This window comes from Atractosteus spatula, chromosome 4, assembly GCF_055471065.1.
Source record: "Atractosteus spatula isolate fAtrSpa1 chromosome 4, fAtrSpa1.hap1, whole genome shotgun sequence".
NCBI lineage: Eukaryota > Metazoa > Chordata > Actinopteri > Semionotiformes > Lepisosteidae > Atractosteus > Atractosteus spatula.
In genome coordinates, this window is record NC_142709.1 from 17,462,814 (window position 1) to 17,480,672 (window position 17,859).

The following is a 17,859-nucleotide window of genomic DNA, read 5'->3' on the forward strand; positions in this document are numbered from 1 at the left end:
GGTTTTCCCTACTCCAACACACGGCACTTCCAGATCGAGAACTAGGAACCAAAGAAAATCAGAAGTAGTTTCACGTTGGGCTGGTAAAACAGAAGGACTGACGTCTATTGATATTTTTCCGGGTCACCGTGAATATGACAAGAGAAAATGGCCTCTCTTGATAGGGTGAAGGTTTTGGTTTTGGGGGACTCAGGTTAGTACTTCCATCACATTACAGTGCTTTATTAAGATTGTCGCGAATATATATGTAACTGAATATGAAACGCATTACGTTTTTTGCTTGTGTTACGCATCAAATATTTATAGTGTCGTACTGTTACTTTATGGTATTTAAATAAATGTATGGAAAGTATATTGCAAGTGTCATTTTGCAAACCTTTTTAATGAAGTTGTATTTCATGTTATCGTGCGACTGTAATTCTGCGCTAGTGGTTTCTTTCGTTATAAAAAGGTCGTAGGTCTTGGCAGTGTAGTTCTGTTGTCTGCCAGACAGTACTGTATGTTGCCTTAATACAACTCTTAGTTGAGATGTTCTTAAAGAAGACGAAACATTTTCATCTTTGTATTATGCAGACGTCTTTAGTAAATGTTATTCTCACTTTATTTGGTTTCAAAAGACAGACCTACTGCAAAAACCATTTCCTTCACGTAATTCATGCTGAGACAGTATTATTAAATACTATGTACTGTATGTGATGTTTTTTTCTTTCATTCCATTATGGTTATTTCATGTTGTTTGAAAAGTTGTTCTTACGTGCTTTGATTGCTTATTAGTTAACATTAGTTAATTGTTGCTATAATTGTTTCACTTACTTATTCAGATAAACTGACAAAGGTACTTTAATTCTGTAGGTGTTGGCAAATCATCTCTCGTACACTTACTGTGTCACAATCGGGTGCTTGGTAACCCTTCGTGGACTGTGGGCTGTTCTGTGGACGTCCGGGTAAGACCTTCAATTTTGATATTTATAGCAGGTTACTCATCTCATCAGTTTCAGGACTTTTATTAATAGGGCTTCTGTAATCTGTAATGAGGACAGATCACAGTTCTTCCTTGTTATCTACATGACAATAATGTCTGGAGTTAATGCCTCAATTTTAGTAGTAAGTATAGTACTTAAATACTAAGATTGCAATGGAGATCACACAACATTGTATCATCCATTTATATGGTAAGTTCAGAGAGATGGTATTTACATACGAGACAAACATTTTGCATTATGATGTAAGGTGAAATTCGTAGTCGAAATGTGTCACAGAATGAAGTCTCAATATCAGTTTAGCTTCCCTTACTTTTAAAGTGCTTGAAACGTTAATAGCAGTGCAAAAACATAAATTCCTACTCGCTCAGCCCTTGGGTCTCATCAGTACAAACGAGGAAGCTGTGTTTTATAGGTCCATGACTACAAGGAGGGCACACCAGAGGAGAAGACGTACTACACTGAGCTGTGGGATGTTGGAGGTTCAGTGGGCAGTGCCAGTAGTGTGAAAAGCGCCAGGGCTGTGTTCTACAATGCTGTCAATGGTAAATGTCATGAACACTGCTCATTCGGAGCAAACTGTACATGAAATCTGATCCAATAAGGAATTTCTGCAATTGTGTTTTTCATTCAAATCCCATCTGCTTGGTTTGTAGGCCTCATATTAGTCCATGACTTGACAAACAAGAAATCTTCGCAGAATTTGTATCGTTGGTCATTAGAAGCCTTGAATAAGGACTCTTCTCCATCGGGGGTTATAGTCACCAATGGGTATGTGGTATTCATTACATTATTAAAAAACAGTCTATTTACACAATCCACTGAAGGCTCTGGCAGCCCATTAAACTACTCAATTGTAATTATCCTTTTGCAACGCCCTTAATCAGTTTGTTTGCTGCTCTGCTGGGTATGTCTGGCTGTAATCATGCCACCGTTGTGAATAAGCATGAGCAGTGAGTAGAGTTCTGAGCTTGTAACTGAAAGGCCATCGGTTAAAATCCCTGGATTGACAGTTCTGTTGTGCTATTGTGCTGCTGCTTCTTTGGAGAACAGCATCATACAAGTACAATAATAGGAGATGCTTTGCTTGCTTAGATTGTGCTAGGTACCAATTTGCCACTAGATGGGGTAGTTCACTATGTATATCAAGGGCAGCTAATCTTGAAATCTGTCAGAGCTACATACCACAAGCTTGATATGTCATAGAGTCTGAAAGCACAGTGTTAAACATTACATTTGTAAGTAGAACTTTGAAATGCTCAAAGTATTTGGATTTTTTTTTCTAATTGTCACAACATTATAGTATTTATAATATTATATCAAAACATTTCTAAAACAATCTAAACAAAAAAGGACTCTTAAACAAGTCAGAAGTCAGAGACGTGTACATGCATATTTACAGAAAATTATACAGAGTTAAAAGAGTATAAAAGTGAGTTTTTAGATAAGTAAAGACCTTTCTTAGGAAAATGTTCAGTGTACTGTTTTTTATGTAGAACCCACTGAAGACAGGACATGTAAATACTAATTTTTCTTTGCAATGAAAATGCAAAAACTTAAATGCACGTCTGGGATGAGCAGTGTTCCATGCAATAGCTAATCTTGCTTCAGTAGTTAAATTTACCAAAAGCTGAATTTTGATTTTAAAAAGGTATTTTTTCTTGTCACCCCAAGTCTTGTGGTGTGAGGCTGGTTTCACAGAAAGTACAGGGATGTCCAGATTTCATTCATGATTTCAAAATCTTACCCTTGTTCTGTCTTAAAGGCTTGTTTCTTATCTTCATAATTTCATTCCTTAAATACTATCTACATGTTGCAATTATGTCCACAAAACAAATTGTAAACTTTAAAATTGCAAAAGACTTAATTCTGAGATCCTCGACTGTGCTACCCTACCATCAGTGGTCAACCTTTGTCAAATTAATGAGATCTAAAATCAAGATTACCACAACAGGTTAGCCTCTCATCAAACCAAGACTCAAACAATTAAATATGCAGCTGAAAGAAACGAGTACATAGAACGTGATCAATTGCCATAGCGATTGACAAAATTAGCTTTTAGATTTTACCAATTATCCATACTTTTTTCTCATTTGACACTCTTTCTTCCAAGTGTTCAGTTCATGAGCAGGACAATTTGTGCCTGCAGCATTTCCCTGTGCACCCCTGCCCTTCCCTGCTATATATGATCTATCCACAAACATCTGTCTTCTGACTGCTGTGTGCAGGCTGATATCATTGTACCACCTTACAAGAAACCTTGTTCTTGGTTGTATTATCTTCTGTCCTGGAATCCAGGCCAGTTTTTCCTTGGTCTAACTGTGGTCGACTCTTCCGACTGTTTCTGTCCCAGTGTCATTTTCATCCTTTTTCTCTTGCAATGATGTTACTTTTTAATTATAGCTTGTTATTACTTGATTGTTGTTTTCCTTCCTTTGCTTAAAAAAATCTGAAGTTCTTTTACACTTTGAGTTCCTTTCTTTCTCTGTCGCTGCTTCTACTTCCAGTGATTATGACCGAGAGCAGTTTGCTGAAAATCAGGTTCCTCTGCTGGTCATTGGGACCAAGTTTGACCAGATTCCAGAGAACAAGCGTAATGAGGTACTGACAAGGACTGCTTTTCTGGCTGAGGATTTTAATGCTGAGGAAATAAATCTGGTATGTACTTTCCCTTTGTAGCTGTTGTTTTTTTTTTGTACATTGTAGGTCCTAACCAGCAACATTTCCAAAATCATCTCTGAAGAGAACTGTGCACATTCTATAATTTTACTTTTTTTTCCTGAGACTGTTAGGTTTCATATGTGTGAAAAATAGTGCAATGGTGAACCAATGACGTGATGGTTTTTCATATATTGCAGTACTCTTTTATTCATTTTTATGCATAATAAAATGTCCTGCACATAAGTTGTATTCCAAAATGTGATATTTTTTATTGTAAGTTATTTTCTTGGTTTGGAGTTTGCCTTTCTTTCTTTGTCCTTCAAGCAATAATGCTGTGAAGTCTGTCAGAGCCTTTAGATAGTCTTAGTGTCCTGCTCCTCACATTTCCTTCAATAGCATTGTAAATTATGGATCACGGCAAAAACTGTCCTTCCTTATAAATCACTGTTAATTTAATGTTTTTAAAATGTAGGTGTAGGAAAGTCTTATTTCTATTTCTGTTTTTAACAGGATTGCACTAACCCAAGGTATTTAGCTGCAGGTTCATCAAATGCTGTAAAATTAAGCAGATTTTTTGACAAGGTAAGTTTCTCTGTATGTACATAGCAGCAGAAATGGAGTAGTATCAGCTTGTTGACTGTGTGGCATTGTGCAGAAAAGCTAGTCTGTATTGGAACATGGCCGTCTGTCATGGTCTTTTTCATAAGAATTGGCCATAAGGCAGTTCATGGAAGTAAAAAACCAACTCGTACAATATGTCTTGAGATTCAATTTTAAAAAGGCATTGCATTTGCCTATGATGATCTTCCCCACTCGTGTATTAAGACAATCGGGTGTTTTGGCAGTATCAGTATATCCCATTTATTAAATACAGAGTGATAGAGCTTTCCCCATATTTGGATGTACCTAGTCCATGTACAAAGACTTGTTATTCAGTATTAATACTTTTATTACATTTGCTTATGTTTTTCAGGTAATAGAAAAAAGATACTTCACAAGGGATGGAAACCAGGTTTGTTTTACTTATGATAATTCTGCTAAAGAAATCTAAAATGAAAGTTTTTTTTTTCCCAAGTGCATCCCTTATCTTGTGTGTTCCTCTAAGAACATAGCCAGATTTAAATTACTATTCTACTTAAACTTTAATTGCTTTGCAAGGGGTGTAGATACAAGCCTTCAGGATTTTCAATTCTATGCTTGACAGTTATTGATCTAGTCAAAATAATAGAATTAATAAAAAGATAAGAATCATCTTCTTTGATTATACACTCTCAGTTTTGCTTATGTATTTGCTTTTAGTTAATTGAAGATCTTATCCAGGATTTTTTTAAAAAGATGTTAGGGTACCTGCCTCAAGATCTGGCTGGGTAGCTTGTTCCAGACTTTGACATCCCTTTGTGTAAAGAAGAGCCCCCTATTGTCCCTTTTAAATACCCTTATTATGATTCATACAGAAATAGATGAAAGTATCTGAATAAAAACCAACAAAAAAACATGTACAGTATGAATATTTTCTTACTGAACTGTTTGTGTTGCTTAAATGAGTAATATCTGTGTCTCTTCCTCCACAGATAAGTGGCTTCTCAGACAGGAAGCGTTTTGGAGCAGGAGGCTTTAAGAACCTTCATAACGACTGACCATCCCATTTGTGTGCAGATACTGGGCCTAGTAGTTCTGAAGACACTGACTTGAAAAATGTGCCTCCTGGTTGGGTAGAATGGCCTTTGCCTTTGGTACAGAGGTACAATAGTGTCCTGAGTGACAACCGTTTTTCTGCTGTGGAAGAAAGATCACAATGTTTAAAGCAGATATGCAAGGAGCCATGTCACCCCAACAGAGAAATTCCCTTCATAGTCTTTACCTTTTGGAGTGGTTTTCAGGCAGCGGGCAATAATGGTCTTTTTCTGGTTGATTCAGTAGTGTTGCTTCAGCACCTTATGTTTCCATAGAAGGGAGTCTTTAATTCATATGTGGAATGTGAAGAAGCACACTGAAGACGTGGCAAAACAATTTTTCAAAAACAATATTCTGAAGTACTGATGACTAAAAAGGTCATTAAGTTATTGAACCTAAAGAACATTTTGGCCATCGGTTCATCAAAATATTTTTTTCCAGTTAATTTACTTTAAATGTATTTTAGATGTTGTTTCACATTAGATAAAAGAAGCAGTTTGTCATGTTTTTATCCTTAATACAGGTGGGCTATATTTTTCCTGAGTCATCTGTGTGGCTTTTTGTAACAAAAATATATAAGAACAGCATATAGTTTCCAAATCAACCTTATCATTAAATCTGCTACGTAGTGATCAACATCCTAGCTCCAAAATTAAAAATACGTAACATATAAGATTAAATGTTCCAAAAATGTAAAAATACAATAGAAAATCCTGTATATACTGTATATCAAAAGCATACATCAAAAAAAGAAATTCCCCAAAAATTCCAGTGTAATTATAAATACATTTTGGATTTCGCAGAGAAAAAGTCAAGACTGCAACTTGTGCAACGGTGTAGGGTTAAGAAGCTAAGCAGTCTCTAATTACCTCATGGTGAGGCACTGCTCCAGGGAATGTTTTGATTCCTGAGTATCCTGAGTAAATAGAGATTTAGGAATAAGATTATCTGAGAAATTAATAACTTTGGGCTAATTTCTGTTTTGAAGTTATAAAAGCATGATTCTCAGTAAGGTTCTCAAGATGAAATTTAAATCTTTCTCCTTTTCATTTCTTACACTGCGTGTCGGGTACAATTCACTGAGTTTTCAAAAATACAATTATAAAAATTAACTGTAGTTTGGTTTGATGTTGTATTATATGCAGTTTGATTTGTTGTATTTTGAAATATAAGTGAAATAGAAAATAATTTTGAAAAATTAAATGTTCTTTCAAATCCCAATCCACCACATTTAGATGTTTTATGATTTCCTTTCTAAAGCTGCTGTTTGCCACTCGCCATTTTTTATTATCTGTAAATTTAAGTTTGTTTTTAATTTCAGAATCTTAATGTCTGATATAGATCAGGAAGAGCAATTCATATACAAAATTGTATCTGTTTAGCTAGCATTTTATTTTAAACATTTTTCTTCTCATTAAATTATTCCTTATTATCCTTTGTAGCTTCTCATGCTCAATTGTTCTTTTCTGACCACTCAGACTCATTCATCCCCCTACAGCATGTTTGCTTTGGTTTCATCCTTAGTTTCATAGGCTCAGAGGGGCTAATCTAATGACTGGAGTGCCTGATCCATCAATTTCACTGTTCTCTGTTCTCATTTCTGGTGTGAGTACAGCATCTGAAGCAGAGTCTGCTTGTGTGTGTTTTGCTGACAAACTCTTTACCTACAAGAACATGACTGGAAATAATTCAGGTGACCAAGTAATCGTAGTTACGAGCGTGTACGCTGGTAACTTTGACTTATATACTTTATGTACTATAGACCTTATATTAATTGAAATTAGAAGTCTGTTTAGACCAGAAAGACTTGAAAAACATTTTTCTGCAAATGTAATGTCTGCAAAACAGGAAACAATAAACCAACAGGAAGGTATTTAAAGAAGCAGTGCTGTCAATGCATAGCATGCATAAATAAAACTGCACTACTGCTGTTAGCGAGTTGTGTATGCAGGTTTGAAAGACTGATGGTTAAATGTATGACTTTGTTCTTTTGCTGTTGTTTTTACAGCTGGAGTTTTTTTTTCAAGATGTTGTGTCATAATAAGAATGCCCTGTGAAACTGAAAGTCTTTCACATCATTCTATTAGTCTAATCAAGTGTGAAAATTGAGCCTGCATTGTTGGATTTTGTTAAAAAAAAACAAAAAAACAGTCTCAAATTTTAAATGCATAGTATTAAATGTTGATATTTCAGTGTTTACAGAAAAGTCTCTCTACACTTTAATTTAAAAAAACTAAATAGTATAATTAATGAAAGGAAGATAGATTCACTGTGAGGCAATTGAATGTGGTACAATATTATAATATAGTTCAGGTGGGGAGCTGCGTCAGCATGCGTAGGCTGCAAAGGAACAGGTAACGGGTTTATTCCATGCTGAAAAGAAAAGAAAGTAAACACAACGTTTCGGCCGTGGAGCCTCCTTCAGGTTTGATTATAATATTGTGTATTGTGTAAGATTTAAAAGCTAGTGTAATGAGAAAATCCAAAGTAGTAAAAATGTTGAATAAGTTACGAGGGTAAAGAATTACAAGAGGAAGTACCACAACTGTGTGCATTTACATAGAATCACACAGATTCTACGGATAGCACCCCAGGAATTGAAGCCAGGGCCCCAGTGCTGCACCATAAAGCCCTCATTAGTAACTAATAATGTCAAATATATATTAAATTTCATTACATAATGGTATTTAAATACATCATTTCTTAAATTTGTACAGCATGTTTCATTACAAAGTATTTTAAATAAAGGATCATACACACTTTATCAACCACTGAAAACCACTGAGATCAGCTCCTCCTGTGTGCTGGCTGGATGAGGAGCACCAGAAACCAGCTAACACAGTAGATTAGGTGTAGAGGTGTCAGCTAATTCATTTTAAATCGATGAAAATGTAACTATTTGAACGAAGTGGGAAAAAATGTATGTAGGCCAGACTGAGGAAGCCTGGAGTAGCATTTAGGCAGTTAACACTAATGCCATAGGATAACTCATAACCACAAGTAGTCAGGGCCTTGATTAATATTTCATCTGAAGGATGTCACTTTCTATACATCCCTGTCACCAAACTGGCAATTGGTTTGGAAACCTGTCTAGTCTAGAGAGAAGAGTGTCAGCTACTGACCCTACACCTCTTACAGAACCATGATTTTTCTTTTAGGTCTCCAGTGCTGACCAGTCTTAATCTTGTTTAGCTTGTCCAGGCTACTCAGTAATAATGGTATGGCAATTTTAATTTTTGAAGTTCTTATTTCTCATGTGTAGCTGAAATTCTGTTACTTTTGAAAAAAGTAAGGCTTTTGTGCCAGAAACAACAAAATCACTCTTTGAAAAATTCCTGAACACAGAGGAAATTGCTATAAAATGCAATTTCTCACTATGCAATCTGGTGTCAAACCTCTTTTTTAAAGTAGGTTTTACCTTATTTGTTTTAACACCTGATTTATGCTAAATCATTGAACTGTAAAATATCATTGAGCTAAAAAAATGGTGTTACAGTATTTTGTTTTGTACTTCAGAATGAGAAATGACCTTTTTTCTTTCCTCACACAATTGAAAAGTAAGCAAACCAGTTAAATAATAATCTTAAATATTTATGGAATTGTCATGGTGGTACAGTGATTAGCATTGCTGCCTTGGAATGCTGTAGTCATGGGTTCAATTCTGCACTTACAGTGGTGTGAAAAAGTGTTTGCCCCCTTCCTGATTTCTTATTTTTTTGCATGTTTGTCACACTGAAATGTTTCAGGTCATCAAACAAATTGAAATATTAGACAAAGATAACACAAGTAAACACAAAATGCAGTTTTTAAATGAAGGTTTTTATTATTAAGGAAAAAAAAAATCCAAACCTACATGGCCCTGTGTGAAAAAGTGATTGCCCCCTAAACCTAATAACTGGTTGGGCCACCCTTAGCAGCAACAACTGCAATCAAGCGTTTGAGATAGCTGGCAATGAGTCTTTTACAGCGGTGTGGAGGAATTTTGGCCCACTCATCTTTGCAGAATTGTTGTAATTCAGCCACATTGGAGGGTTTTCGAGCCTTAACTGCTTTTTTAAGGTCATGCCACAACATCTCAATCGGATTCAGGTCAGGACTTTGACTAGGCCACTCCAAAGTCTTCATTTTGTTTTTCTTAAGCCATTCAGAGGTGGACTTGCTGGTGTGTTTTGGATCATTGTCCTGCTGCAGAACCCAAGCGCGCTTCAGCTTGAGGTCATGAACAGATGGCCGGACATTCTCCTTCAGGATTTTTTGGTAGACAGCAGAATTCATGGTTCCATTTACCACAGCAAGTCTTCCAGGTCCTGAAGCAGCAAAACAGCCCCAGACCATCACACTACCACCACCATATTTTACTGTTGGTATGATGTTCCTTTTCTGAAATGCTGTGTTACTTTTACGCCAGATGTAATGGGACACACACCTTCCAAAAAGTTCAACTTTTGTCTCGTCAGTCCACAGAGTATTTTCCCAAAAGTCTTGGGGATCATCAAGATGTTTTCTGGCAAAACTGAGACGAGCCTTTATGTTCATTTTGCTCAGCTGTGGTTTTCGTCTTGGAACTCTGCCATGCAGGCCATTTTTGCCCAGTCTCTTTCTTATGGTGGAGTCCTCAACACTGACCTCAACTGAGGCAAGTGAAGCCTGCAGTTCTTTGGATGTTGTTGTGGGGTTTTTTGTGACCTCTTGGATGAGTCGTCGCTGCGCTCTTGGGGTAATTTTGGTCGGCCGGCCACTCCTGGGAAGGTTCACCACTATTCCATGTTTTCGCCATTTGTGGATAATGGCTCTCACTGTGGTTCGCTGGAGTCCCAAAGCTTTAGAAATGGCTTTATAACCTTTTCCAGACTGATAAATCTCAATTACTCTGTTTCTCATTTGTTCCTGAATTTGTTTGGATCGCAGCATGATGTCTAGCTTTTGAGGATCTTTTGGTCTACTTCACTTTGTCAGGCAGGTCCTATTTAAGTGATTTCTTGATTGAGAACAGGTGAGGCAGTAATCAGGCCTGGGTGTGGCTAGAGATATTGAACTCAGCTTTCCAAAGATGTGATAAACCACAGTTGATTTATGTTTTAACAGGGGGGGCAATCACTTTTTCACACAGGGCCATGTAGGTTTGGATTTTTTTTTTCACTTAATAATAAAAACCTTCATTTAAAAACTGCATTTTGTGTTTACTTGTGTTATTTTTGTCTAATATTTCAATTTGTTTGATGATCTGAAACATTTCAGTGTGACAAACATGCAAAAAAATAAGAAATCAGGAAGGGGGCAAACACTTTTTCACACCACTGTATGGTGTTACTTGTATGGGTTTCCTCTAGGTGCTCAGGATTCTGCACTGAGAAAATTCCTCATGTTTTACTCTTTCAATAAAATCAGATTAAAACAAAATGGCATTCGAAGCTCTCACCCCCACCATTGGAGTTCCGTTTTTACTTTTTAATGTACTACAAGGTGATAAAAGGTCATAACAGAGAAAAAACCAAAAGGAGGTCATGGTAAAACCCTTTATGGTCTGTAATACATCTTGCCATAAAATACAAACTGTGGATAGATGTTGACCAAACTTGCCACAAAAGCAGGTACAGTATTTAGCACACTGCAGTTTAAACATTGTGGTTTTTTTTTTCTTCATTTTTACTATTCAGTGTGCCTGTACAGCATTTACTTCTGCCATTATTTTTCCAATTATTAAATATTCACATCATAATTATTCATATACTGTAATTATGTTAATGTAAATCACCCCTGAAATATAACATCACTTGTGTGTGTGTCTCGGTAAACTTTGTAAAGCCGTTTCTATGTGCTTATAACTTTCAATGTTGCTTAGATGCCGAAATAAAAAAATAAGTGTTTGAAAGTGTGGTGTCATGCACCATCCGTCTACCTCCTTATATCGAATTAGTTTCTATTTTTCAGCAGTGTGGTTACAATTTAGTGGGTATTGAAACCATTAAAAAAGCCACAGGGAGATGTACTATAAGAACATCAAACATCACTTACTATAAGATAGTCGGCAAAGCACATGAAACAACTAAAAGCTCTATGTTTTGCATAATGATATTTTTAGTGCATCTGGTGAAAAAGCGGAAAGCAGGGGTCAGCAGTTCAAATGTGCTTTTATTTTTTTTATTTTATTGGTATTGCATTTTTTTTTAAGTATGATTTGTGAATGCTTCCTGCATTATGAGAGTCAGTCTGATCTCATGGATATGGGAAAAGATGGACATTTACAAGACTGCAAATTCTGGACAAGGAGCAGAAAGCTTGTTTTACAAATGTTTCAACTACGTTTACGCATACATAGCAGGAAATTGTGGTCAAAAGGTTCATTTAAAAAATAACAACAGATAATTTTCCATTTTACACCTTTAAACTCTGAACAATGAAGGGGCATTCAGATGTTTCCCACTGCTTGAAGCCAAGTGGGTTTCAGTGGAAAAATGTGTAACAATTCTTCTCCAGAAATGACTCTTTTTCCATTACTTTCCTAAGTTATTTTTAGCACATCTATATTGTTTAAATGACTTTAATTAAGTGAAGTTTTCACCTTTCAAATGCTATTTTGTAGAAAGCTGATATAACGAATTGGATAGAATACTCATATTCATATTATACCAGCTGATGGATGGACATTCCCAAACCAGTGAAGATGAATTAAAAATGTAATATTTCAAGTCTTAGACTATTTAACTGTTTCCACTTATATGCAGCAGCCACCAATTATCTGTTTTATGAGTTTTGTTTTTAAATATATCTAATTGCAATGTATTTTGAATATTCATTTAAAATAGAAACTTTTTTTCTTAATATGTAATAATTGTATTCATGTATTTGTACATGGAAGCACAGTACACATTTTAAATGGTTCTAATAAGTGTTACTTTCCTCCCTTGAATTCTTAAAAACAAAATTTGTTTTTATTCCTTACAGTTCTTTGGTGCTACAAATGGATCAAATTGAAATACAAACATCTACATGTTTTACTGTATTACCGAAAGAGCAAAGCATTCCAAGTCAAGTAATGAAGACATTACTAGTCTATTACTAGTGTGCACACCAAAATGTGTTGTGGTTTGCCACTGTTGTTAGTGATGTACATAGCACAACCATCAGTCACAGATGCAGATGCATAACTTTGAAATTAAGGTCACTGAATGTAAAGCCAATATTTCTAGTTTAAATCAAAACCCTTTGTCCCTGTGTTCCTTCACTCTCTCATGCTGAACCTTCCTAGTTCTTCCTATCATAAAAAGGAAAATGTCTCAGAATTGTTCTTTTTGTATACTTTGCAGTAGACTCCTGTTAATATGAGGGTGTAATCTTGCATTGCACTCTATTTTTCTAGTAGAAGAATTTGATTTGCCACTTCCTGGGAATATATATTTTTACAGGGACAGGAAATATAATTTGATATGTTATAAGGACTACGAGAAAACAGCAATCAAAAGAATCATCAAATATGAAATATACTGTAATTGTATTTATTGACATTACACCAGTAAATTATGATATCTACCCATTCATCTTCTTTCTTGCTTTATTTAATTCAGGGTCATGGGGGAGCTGGAGTCTGTCACAGCTAGCAACTTAATTCTGTCAAGCGAAATATTTAAAAAAAGAATTTAGAAATAATAATTCTATCTCAGCAACTCAGAATACCTAAAAAAAGAGAAAGATAGGAAAAATGTGATTTTCACTGGATTTGTCGTAGATTAGGCACAAATTCAACAGGGCAGATGTTTAATTTTTCATTTTTTCATTTATCCATTTTAGGAAACTATGAACTTTCATATAGACATGTGGATATCTGGAATCATCACACTTTGGTCCAGAGTATGAAACCACTCCTAACGTTTCAGGAGTAGTGTTGCAAATCAAGGGTCCTCCCGAGTCACCCTGAAACAAAGCAATAAACAAAATGAGTACAATCACATAATAAAAGTCAGTTTAATGTATTGGTCTCTAGAATGAGTCAAAGAACTCTGTTCCTTCCCACTTTCTTCACTGAAAAGATATTTCTACTGTGTTACAAGAAGTCACTGTCATTACGGGAATTCCTAAGTTCTGCACAGAGACCAAAGTGAAGAAAATTAAGGGGACAGATTTGCAAATAATTGAAGTAAAGTGCTTATACATGGACACGTAAACTTAATGTGCATGTCATTGATTTGGTTCATTCATAACGATCTTTCCTTATACTCCCTAATATAAAGATGATTTCCAAAAGTATGTTACCTACCTGACAAACCCCACTTTTTCCATTTCTGAAATGTGTGCACAGCATATTTTTGCTGTTAAAGTATCTCTGCCAAATCTTCTTGCATTGTTTATTGTCTTCAATAGTGAGAGTTGCTTCTTGCAGAACACTTTCGCCATTCCCGTTCGCAGTTTTCTTGCCCCAGCCAGCCACAGAGCACTTGGTGTTAACTTTAACTTTAACTTCTTTCTTTGGCAGTGTAAGTAGTTTCACATTTTCATTAAGTGTGGCATTTGCCTTGAGCTAGTTACAAAGCAGAATGAAGAAATACTGTAACACCAAAGAAAAATTTCATCTTTACATAAATTGTATGAAAAAGAAAAACAGTACTACATAAAACTTTATTTTATTTCATCTTAATTTTATATTTATTGTGTTGTTGGAATATAATAGTTATTATTACCTTGTATTACCTTGTACCTTATCTATAACATAACATTTCAAAGTGAAGACTGAAACCAGTTTTCTGGCTTAATGTTAACTCAATGTTGGCCTGAACATGTACACATTTGTTTTGATGTTGAAACATTTTAATAACTATGACACTGTATAACTGTGTCGTTTGAGTGTTAAAAACTATAAAATAAACACTGAAATAACCCAATGAAACAGTTAATGAGACAGATGAAGTATGTTCGCAGGTGAAAAAAAACTTTAAATGTGGAAAGCTAATGGTACCGTACCTTCAATAACATTAAGTCAAAGTCTAAAGGGCTTAACGAATGTAAGCCATGTTTATAGAATTTTTTCACTCCAATTTTCTGCTGCGATTTCTCTTCCTTCTTTATATCGTGGGCACCCAAAACCACAGTCAGAGGCATGTTGCTAAAAGGAACAGAGAAAACAGTGGTGTTAAAAAATAAAATTAAAGGAACTTGGATTCATGTAAGCTTATTTTGGAACCACATATGCTTCCAACTTCACTTTCTCACAAAATAAATTTACCATTTCATTTAAAAGTGTATTGAGGAATGGTTATGTTTTTAATTAATAATTTAAAATTATTTCTTTAATATTACTTAAAATGCAATCTATTGCAATTACATGTTCCTTGTGTATGGAAATGTACACAAGCTATATTAAACATTGCTTTTCAACATGATTTCCCTAACGTGTTTTTCATTTTAAAACCTTTTCCCAACACTGTGTACATACAGGTCTTACTGTTGGAGTGATGAAGGAGGGAGGGAATGGTGAGTGTGTATTTACAAAGCAGCCAAACATCAAATTCAACTGTCTGGATAATTATTACAATCAGACATACAATCTGCTATATTAGAAATAGCAGATTTGCTCAAGGTGCAGTTATAACCTTAGTCAGATATAAAATTATAATTCAGTTATGAATCATGTCAAAATGGCAGCCATGCTTGTGAAATGTCCTGTAAATCTAACAAAAATAAACTAAATTTTGTTACTAAAAAGAAAATGGTGACCGCATGGTTTGGTTTAAAATGATAATGTCTGTTGCTGTTCTTTCTCCACGAACATGTGCCATGTTCTTAGTTTGTTAAAGGTTAAAGGTCTGAAGCTTAAAGAGAGCTCAGAACACTGGACTGACACAAAAATGACCAAAATTCAAGTCTCACAGATGACTATTAATCAACAAGCAAAAGACCTGATGCTTGGCCAGTTGACATTTTTATACTGATATTTCATGTGAAGGTGGCACAGTAGCACAGTGGTTTGCACTGCTGCTTTGCAGCTCTGTGGCCCTAGGTTAATTTCTTGGGGTGTTGTGTGGAATGTGTTTGTTCCACTGGTGTTCATGTGGATTTCCTCCCACAGTCTAAAGATGTACTAGTAGGTTAATTGGTTTCTGGGAAAAATAGCCCCAGTGTGAATCTGTGTGTTTGTGTCTGTGTGTGCCCTGTGTTCGATTGGCGTGTTGTCCAGAGTATATCCTGTCTTGTGCTTATTGCTTGCCAGGATAAGTGCTAGTATTCCCTGTGACCCTGAACTGGATAAAGCAGTTATAAAATATAATGATGGATGTTTTATGTGACAGTAAACTATTCTTTGAATAATATTATTTTTTCTTCAGATTCATAGTCTTCTATAAACTTGTACAATCAAACTTGAAGACATTTTCATAGAATGATTAAAACTCACTTATAACAGTGTGCAGCTGTCAAAACGAAGTCTTCACGGATCAGAAATCCTCCACAGATGTGATGGCCATCCCTCTGTAGTGATGCCATGTAAGGCCTGGAGTGTGGTTTTGCAGTCTCCCCTCCAATAACATAACTGTCAAAAGCTCCTTTAGAAGATTGAGAGTCTTAGATGAAATGTTAGTATGTTCAACACATAAAAAAGCAAGTTACTTGTAGTTTAATGCTAAATTAGGCAGAGTTGGAAAGGCCTTCAGCATTCTTTATCTAACCTTACACAGAACTAAAAGAAGTGCTTTAAACTGAATAAGAACGTATTGACTCATTTTCGGTTCATTTTAAATGCCACTAAAAAATTAACAGCTATCTTATTAGTCTTTGAAATTTATCAAGGCACCACAGAATGGCAAATTGCAATATACCATTGCAGATTCCTGCCCCTTTATCCTGACACTGTACAAACCTCAATATGGATGAGAATTTGTTTTAGAAGTACCAATCCCTAAGTTAGTCAAATAAATTGTCAAAGAGAATACGAAAATACAAGAGGCTCACAATATAGTTACTGTATGTTTAATTTGATTGACATATATGCATGAGATAATGGCCCCCAGATAAACATTACTGAGATCTAAAGCCGCCTAAAATCTTCAGTAAAATTCCTCAGTAAATTCATGTCTGTGGGCTTAGGTGTTATAAGGAAAATTCAGAAACACACTCACAATTGTGTTATTTTTTAGGTTTATTCCCAATATTTCAACAATTATAATTTATTTCATTTTCTTATCCTTATGGAATGTGGTGACATTCATCATTACCACTGTACTGTATATATAAAGATAAGAGATGAATGCACTGACTGCTCAAATAATCAAGAAACAGAAAAACAGCTAAAAAAATCTGCATTAGATAAAATGAGCTATAACATTATTGCCCATCCAAAGGTGTTAAAAGTTGTTTTGGACATCACCATACAAAACTACAAAAAAAAGCACAACATAAACAAAATTCACGTTAAAAATTAACAATAGTCTTGGACATGCAACAATAAGAACTGTATACACAGACTTGCTCTACCCATATTATACTATCATTACACAAAATCCAATTGCTCCCCACAGGAAACAAGCATAATGTATAGTCGTGTTTAATATACCGAACCCAGGGAATACAGCATTTCTTGTATACACTTTTCTTGGCCACAGGCATTTTTAGATGCCTTGCTGAAGGTAGCATTTAGAAATGGGAATGACCAGGGTGGGAGGGGTCATCAATGATAAGCTGAACTTTCTTTTGAACTGCAATTTAATACAGCTCATCAAGCTGTTTCTATGGTCGCCCAATTCTTTTTCTAGCAAAATTAACAATCCTGTCCACTTTCTCTTTACTGTTTACAATTATTTACAATTTCTGGCCAATTTCCCTTAATACCTTTTCAAGTTCTTAATACCTGGACTACCATTACATATCGTAATACCAAAAGGTAAGGATGATTTGGACCAACATTCTATAAACTCTTTCTCAAACACTTTGAGCTACCTCAAACCCTTACAGCTTCCTGATGGGCTGACTAGTCTCCTTACGCAAATAAGATTTAAATAGCAGCAGTAATAAGGGTTTTAAAAAAAATGTAATTCAATTTTCCTGAAAATCATTGTAGCAATAATTTTCTGTTTTTAGATTATCACTGACATGTACAAACCATTCACCGTGTCCTTGATGAAGTGTGATCATTTCTATGTTTCCATGGAGCAGATATTGTAAATATTAGAAACCATCAGTACATAAGCTTTTAATACAATTTAGAAATTTTAACACATTTTCATACTTCCACATACTGTATAAGGCTCTGGAAAAAAGAAAATTCAAAGCCAGGATTTCTAATGTGTCTCTTTTTCATGAGGTACTTAGATCGTACAGTATTTGATTGTAAAATAATTCTTGTTCTATGAATATTGAGTGAACTTGCGGGAAGTGCTGGTGTCTTACCTGCTGGAGTCTTCAGGACAAGGAGAAAGATGATGAGTTGGAACATTATGAGTATATTGACAGTACACAAAAACCACCAGTGTCTGAGGGTCTTTGCCAGCCTTTTTATATGCACTGAACAGGAAACATTGGTCAAATGAATTCATTTAAAAACCAAAACTGATGTAGTGCT

At 35.3% G+C, this 17,859-nt stretch overlaps 2 protein-coding genes across 2 annotated transcripts; one reads left to right on the forward strand and one right to left on the reverse strand.

Moving 5' to 3' along the window:
* Window positions 1–91: 91 nt before the first annotated feature.
* On the forward strand, window positions 92–6,749 carry rabl3 (RAB, member of RAS oncogene family-like 3). Its single transcript, XM_088913865.1, has 8 exons — window positions 92–193; window positions 853–944; window positions 1,396–1,525; window positions 1,637–1,751; window positions 3,488–3,638; window positions 4,152–4,223; window positions 4,615–4,653; window positions 5,213–6,749. Exons 1-8 carry the CDS (start codon window positions 148–150, stop codon window positions 5,276–5,278), a joined length of 711 nt encoding a protein of 236 aa, XP_088769991.1. The 5' UTR covers window positions 92–147; the 3' UTR covers window positions 5,279–6,749.
* A 3,831-nt stretch (window positions 6,750–10,580) lies between these two features.
* On the reverse strand, window positions 10,581–17,742 carry LOC148835958 (granzyme B-like). Its single transcript, XM_088913866.1, has 5 exons — window positions 17,688–17,742; window positions 15,700–15,847; window positions 14,271–14,412; window positions 13,570–13,830; window positions 10,581–13,226 (listed from the first exon to the last, which is right to left on the reverse strand). Exons 1-5 carry the CDS (start codon window positions 17,731–17,733, stop codon window positions 13,071–13,073), a joined length of 753 nt encoding a protein of 250 aa, XP_088769992.1. The 5' UTR covers window positions 17,734–17,742; the 3' UTR covers window positions 10,581–13,070.
* Between the last annotated feature and the right edge of the window lie 117 nt (window positions 17,743–17,859).